Source organism: Teleopsis dalmanni, chromosome X (genome assembly GCF_002237135.1).
Source record: "Teleopsis dalmanni isolate 2A chromosome X, ASM223713v2, whole genome shotgun sequence".
Classification (NCBI taxonomy): Eukaryota; Metazoa; Arthropoda; class Insecta; order Diptera; family Diopsidae; genus Teleopsis; species Teleopsis dalmanni.
In genome coordinates this window covers 99,535,929-99,543,495 of record NC_051848.1, presented here as the reverse complement: position 1 = coordinate 99,543,495, position 7,567 = coordinate 99,535,929, and the positions used below count along the sequence as shown (strand labels likewise).

At 35.1% G+C, this 7,567-nt stretch overlaps 1 protein-coding gene across 1 annotated transcript; it reads left to right on the top strand.

Moving 5' to 3' along the window:
• Positions 1-3,002: 3,002 nt before the first annotated feature.
• LOC119688811 lies at positions 3,003-3,632 on the top strand. Its single transcript, XM_038103476.1, has one exon. It carries the CDS (start codon positions 3,003-3,005, stop codon positions 3,630-3,632), a length of 630 nt encoding a protein of 209 aa, XP_037959404.1.
• Positions 3,633-7,567: the final 3,935 nt, after the last annotated feature.

Sequence of the window (7,567 nt, the reverse complement as noted above, 5' to 3'; positions counted from 1 at the left end):
TACCAGAGATTTTTCTGAGTATTTTTGCAGTTATACAAGAGTACTTTATAGCTTAGGCACAGGGGAATCTGTTATTAATAAGCCAATGCAACTTAGAGAGTTAGAGCTTATTTTGAACTTTTTTGGCTTCAAAAGGCTTGCGCCAAGTTAGTCGCACATCTAGGTGAATATCTAAGTACGTTATATTATTTGCTTGTAGTATGGGGATATTATTAAAGTCATTGACTTCGATATAAGGTAAAAGTGACGTGTTTACATTTTAGTTCATTAATTTTATTTCGCCATTTTGACAAATATTTCACCATCCAAAATAAATGAGATTGAAGTTGCTTTGAAGCCAAGGTTTTTGTGTCGGCGTGATATTGCCGTATTATTGACAAACGTTGTGCCGATGACTAAAGTGCATACAGGATACGGCCGAAAACAGTTCCTCGTGGAACGCCAGTATTCAAGTTTCACGTCATAACTAAGGAAATACATAAGATGTTTCGTTTTTGTTTTATTTATTTTACTTTATTGAAGCTGAGTATGTGTGCAATATTTATCGGTTATTACCACCACTGGTTAACGGTCGCTGATGCAGCTGCTAATATATTTGCTGTTGGTGCATTTGTAATACAAGCAGTTTTAGCACCTTGCAACTGTTGATGTTTCTGCTGTTGTTGTTGTTGTGGGTGCTGCTGTTGTTGTAAAATATTTCGTTGATGTGGAGCTAATTGTTGTTGCTTGTTGTGTCTGCCTGTAAGTAATTCAGTAACCTCCATCTATTCAATAAAAACAACATAAAAAAAAATTATCCAACAGTAATCTTCAACTACTTATTGTCCTTTTTAAATTTAGAAAAGCATTCATCATAAAGTATTAGGAGAGATCGGTCTCCTTTGGTAATAATAACGGCAGCAGCCGTTGAGTGGCCTGTTCTAATCTGGTTAGAATTTAAACTGCACGTTCTTTCTCTTGGCAATCCTTTATTACACATCATCCTTACGATTTCCCCCTCTGTTCGTACACTTATCGATAAAGGGTGAATCAAAATGAGCAAGTCATAACATTAAATCCAAGCCTTTATCTGCTTTGACAGTTGAAGGCATGGAATGATGTTGTTTTTGTTTTTTTTTTTCTTTTGTTGTGTGACCGCCGCACGTAGAAGCACCATTGAAGTTCAATTATAAGAAAAATAGAAGTTTAATAAATTCTAAAATAAACATACATTTTTTGGCGCCCAACGTGGGGCTCGAAGTTGACGGGTTGTCGTGTCATATTTTTTGTGTGCAGTACAAGTTTCGTTGGCTTGCAAAGTAAAATTGTTTCGTTTTTTCTCTAAACGTTGGATTTGGTTTGTATTTTATCACATATATAAGATATAAATTTAGTAAATTGACATTTAACCAGCTTCGAGTTTATTAATAACTACGTTCAAAGTTGTAGATATGGCTGAATTGAGTTCACTAGTCATCAAATGTAAGGTGATAGAGACCAATGTTACTAGGATAAAGAATTTGTTATCATGTGTGATGTCACATGCGGAATTGGAATGCAGGTAAAGCTTAATCGAAGCTTATTTCAAACAGTTGTTAGCGATACAATCGGATATTGAAGCGTTGAACGATAAAGATAACGCTCGTGTAGAAATAGAAGAACTTTGCATTTTAGCGAAAGCAAAGGCTATTGAACTTTCAGGTGACGACTTTAATCGAAGTCGTGGAGAGTTAGCGTTACACATTCCAAGCAGAAGCTCGAACAATTTACCAAAACTCAAATTGCCAAAATTTACAGGAAAATACGCAGAGTATCAAAACTTTATATCATCCTTCAAGCAATTAGTTAACGAAGACAAGTCACTCTCCAACATAGAAAAGTTTAACCACTTGATTCAATGTCTTGAAGGACAAGCACTTGATACCATTCGTTCATTTCAGATTACGACAGAAAATTACGAAAAGGCTCTGAACAGATTAAAAGAATAAAACTTTAATATTTATGGAACATATTATAGATCTATATAGCTTACCAGACGTACGCAAAGCGTCATCAATTACTTTGCGCAGTTTAGTTGATAGCGCATCAGCTATATTCAGTTCTCTCAAATCACTTGGAGACGACAAAGACATATGTGATGGAATGTTGATTCATTTAATATTGAACAAGTCCGATTCTGAAACGCAAAGACAATGAATGAGAAATTAGATTTATCAGTGTTACCTACGTGGAATGAATTTTCTCAACATATGGAAAGACGGTGTCAATTTTTAGAATCAGTTAGCCCGGATACAATAGAGAATACAAAACAAAAGCAAAAAGGTTACGTTACCCTCCAAAATAACCGTTCATCGTTTCATACACGCATCCGAGATAAAAATTGTGTATCATGTAAGAGCGGGGACCATTGGCTAAGTGGTTGCAAACGATTTATTGAAATGGATGTGTCGCGAAGATTTGACACTGTTAAAAAATTGGGTATTTGTATAAACTGTTTATCAGAAGGACACATCGTGGCTAAATGTCCATCAAAACATTCTTGCAAAATATGCAACAAACTACATCACACACTGTTACATCGCTCAGATATCTGTAGACAAAACATGGTGGAGTTGAATCAGCATCAATCAATGCACATATTAAAACTGTAGCACACAAGGTAATTTTGGCAACAGCAATTATTCTGGTAAGGGACTCGTTGGGTGCATTTAAAGTAGGAAGAGCATTGTTAGATTCATGTTCACAGGTGAACTTAATGACTGAATCCTCCGTTAATATGCTGAAACTATAGAAGAAAAAGACATCAGTAGAGGTTGTCGGTGTTGGGTGTACGTCCTCGAAGTTAAAGTACGAGACGCAAACGACAATTAGATCGCGATTTAATGATTCAGAATTTGATTTGAACTTTCTAATTTCAAATCGCCTGTCTGGGTATCAGCCTGACTCAGCATTAGATATTCGCTCTTGGCAATTACCGTCGAAAATCAATTTAGCTGACGAGCACTTTCATAATTCTCATTGACATGTTAATAGGAGCTGATTGCTTCTTCGAAATGTTACGCAGTGGGCAATTAAGGTTGGGCCGTAATTTATCAATGTTACAAGAAACAGTTTTAGGTTGGATAGTGTCAGGATGGTACAGTTCATCGAAACATGTTATCAATAAGTCATATCATATAACCAAGGTAGATACTGATATCGAATCAATCAATAAAAACTTAGAGTATCTGTGGCTATTACAAGACACAGCCAGTATACGTAAGAAATGGAACGAAGAAGAGCAATTATGTGAAGAAGCATTTGTGAAAACTACTACCACTTTACCAGATGGTAGAATTGAGGTTCAATTACCGTTTAAAGAATCGCCTTTATTACTCGGAGACTCGTACAATGTAGCATTAAAGCGTTTTCATTCGTTGGAAATACGTTTATCCCACAATTGTGAATTAAAGTATCAATATACAAACTTTATGAAAGAGTATGAGCAGTTAAATCATATGACGGAAGTGCGAAACGTAAATCTGAAACAGCCTCATTATTTTATACCTCACCATTACGTACTCAAACCAAGTAGCACAACCACGAAATTACGAGTGGTGTTTGATCAACTATACAATCGGAATTATATTTGCATGTTATGCGTTTTCGATTGAAAAGATTCGCATTAAGTAGAGATATAACAAAAATGTACAGAATGATTCGAATACATCCTGACTGCCGTTCTTATCAGCAAATATTATGGCGAGAGACTGAAGATAATCCAATTCGCGTGTTTCAGTTGAATACAGTAACCTACGGTTTATCCGCGTCACCTTTTTTGGCGATAAGGAGTCTTCAATATATTGCGGAAAAGTGGGAAACCGAATATCAATTGGGTTCACATGTGCTAAAAAACCATTTCTATGTGGACGATATGTTAACGGGAGCTGATGACTTCAATGAACTACAAACAACACAATACGAAATTACGTCAATATTAAGAAAGGCTGGTATCGAAATTGCAAAAATACAGTCAAATCATCCATCATTCATCACCAATAATAATGAATTAAAAGACTTAAATTTACATGAACCAGCAATTACTAGTACGCTTGGTATAAAATGGGATTCAAATCAGGACCAGTTTTTATTTTCGTACACTCCGAGCAAGACATACACGTCATTAACCAAACGCTCAATTTTGTCGATCTCATCGTCTAATTTCGATCCGATGAGATTGATTGCTCCCATAATTATTAAGTCACGAGTGTTATTGTAAGATTTATGGATTATGAAGATAGACTGGGATACAGTAGTTCCACAACAAATTGGAATTAGATTCGAAAATTTCATCAACGACCTAAATAATTTGAAATCAATTAAAATACCTCGATATGTATTACAAACAGATATCATCAACATGCAACTATATGGATTTTGTGATGCTTCAATTCGAGCTTATGGATGCTGGTTTTATGTGCGGGTTTGTAATCAACAAGGACATATTTCAGTAAACTTATTGAAGGCACGAAGTCGGGTGGCTCCGGTAAAGAAAAGAACCCTACCTCAATTAGAACTTTGTGGATCGCTTATACTAGCTCAACTATATAGCGAAATTGCGCCGATATTTAGCAATATATATTTCCAAACATTTCTGTGGACAGATTCGACTGTCGTATTACACTGGTTGCAACACCATTCCTCCACATTAACAACGTTTGTGGGAAATCGAATTTCTGAAGTACAAGAACTTACTGCAAATTGTTCTTGGAGACATGTTCCGACTTCAATTAACCCCGCTGACGTAATATCACGAGGATGTTCAACTAGCGAATTATTGAAATCCAACTGGTTATCAGGGCCAGCATTTCTAAATCGAGAGTATGAGGAATGGCTAGACTCATGTATAAGTAACACTCAATGCAAACGAGAAGTAGATGGTGCAATTCGGAAAATAGTTATGATATGTGAAACACCCACAAATCAAGTGCTACAATTCATAGATCGGACCAGCTCATATCTTAAAGTACTTCGTGTTATTGGTTGGTTGCTTCGTGTGCGTAGCCGAGTTAAACAAAAGGGTCCTGGTCATCAACCTAATTTCACTAGTGATGAGTTACGACATTCTTTACATTGCATCATTTGGATCATTCAAAGCGAACATTTCTCTAATGAAATTCATTGTATAAACAACAACGTGGAAATTAAGACTTCGTGAAAACTCCTACTCTCTTTATTCAAGAGGTGGATGGATTTCCATTGCTTCGTGTTGGTGGACGCCTTATGCATGCGAGTAATTTAGAAGAAAGAAAACACCCCTTTTTATTACCAAGACATTGTCATTTCGTTAAGACTTTGGCTAGACATCATCATATTGAAAATTATCATGCTGGTTCTAAGGCGTTAATTGCAATTTTACGATAACGATATTGGATCTTCAATGCTAGGGGATCAACTAGGATAATAGTACATAATCGTATCAGCTGCATACGTTATAAACCAAAATTGTTAAGCCAGATAATGGGAGATTTGCCTGAGTCCCGTGTGACGCCAGGCAAATCATTTGAAATATGCGGAATTGACTTCTGTAGGCCTATTTCAACTTACTTGAAAATTCGAGGAAAACAGCCCTATAAATGTTATGTAGCCATTTTCGTGTGTTTCACAACTAAAGCCGTTCATATTGAAGCAGTAACAGATCTGTCATCAAATGCATTTATTGCTGCGCTGAAAAGATTCATTGGTCGCAAAGGACCACCTGCAGAAATTTATTGTGATAACGCTACGAAGCTTTACTAGCGAAGCGTATAAAAATCATGTCATTAATTTCTGTTCAAATAAATCAATATCCTTTAACTTTATTCCACCTAGAGTACCACATTTTGGAGGTATCTGGGAGGCCGCCGTGAAGTCTGCAAAGGGGCACCTGTATCGTACGTTGGTGAACAGCAAGTTAACATATGAAGAGCTCACTACCGCTCTCGTAGAAATCGAAGCAATCTTGAATTCCAGACCGATTTCACCTGTGTCGTGGGATGCGAATGACCTCGAAGCTTTGACACCAGGTCATTTTTTGATTGGGAGTCCTATGAACTGCATCATTTAACCAAACATTAATCAAAATGTGGAAGTGTCATACCTCGAACGATGGCGGCGCATTAGTGCAGTGAAACAACAATTTTGGATCAGGTGGTCAAACGAGTATCTCAACGAACTGATTCAGTGCAATCGATGGACTAAGGTTACCAATAATTTACATACAGGGACGCTTGTTTTGATTCATGAAGAAAACATGCCACCAATCGTATTGGTGACAGGTCGCGTGACAAAAATCATCCAGGGCAAGGATGGTAAAGTTCGTGTTGCCGATATCCAAACAAAAAAGGGGATCGTTCGTCGTCCAGTTCAAAAATTTGCTATTCTATGTGATCCTTGAAAGACTAATCTTTCAACGTCGGCGGAATGTTCGTACACTTATCGATAAAGGGTGAATGAAAATGAGCAAGTCATAACATTAAATCCAAGCCTTTATCTGCTTTGACAGTTGAAGGCATGGAATGATGTTGTTTTTGCTTCTTTTGATTAGTCTCCTTTTCCGTTTGTTTTTTTTTTCTTTTGTTGTGTGACCGCCGTACGTAGAAGCACCATTGAAGTTCAATTGTAAGAAAAATAGAAGTTTTAAAAATAAATTCTAAAATAAACATACACCCTCAAAATCGGGAAAATCCGATAACAGGTCTGACAGTGCCTGTCTGAGATTGCTGCTCTGTTTCATTTTCATTTTGCTGTTGTTGGACAATATTACGAATTTAAATAAAAAAATTAATGAAATTTGTGTCATAATTATTTCAATGATACATATGAGTTAGCTTCAACTCAATTCAATTTTAAAGCACTATTTCTCAATTTCATAAAATAACAAGATTAATTTTTATAGTATTTAGTAGTGGTAACATTTCTTTTATTATTATTATTATTATTATTTTTAATTATTAATATACAAAAAAAAATTATGTATTGTTGTTGCTGTAAAAAAAAGTTAAAAAAAGATAATTCTATTGCAATATTTATGCTATAAGTAGTTCAATATGCTTTAAAACCAGTACTATAAATAAAAACAAAAAAAGTTATAATTCTTTATATTATTTAACAATAATTATATATCACATTATATAACTTCAAAACTCATAACTCTAATAATAGCAAAGTGGGTAAAAAAACTTGAAGTTAACAATAAAAAAAATAATGTAAGCAAATTGAACCATCAACAACCAAAAACTGAGTAAAAAAATGTTTAAGACACGGTGCCTGTCACACCAGAGAAAAATAGCAAATATATAGAGAAATGACGTCACTTATGATGCTGTTTATCTAGCTGAAACTTTCAATAATAATAAAAAAAATATATATGCATATATATATATATATATATGTAAAATCAAACAAATTTATATGTTTTCTACTTTCTCTTACATACTCTTTTTTTCTTCCTGTTTTTTTCTCTTACACATGTGTTCATGCATAAATTTTCACATCTATATATAATTACGCTAACATAAAAGTTTGTTACCCCGTTTTAACTGTGTTGCCGTTGACATATATGGATAAA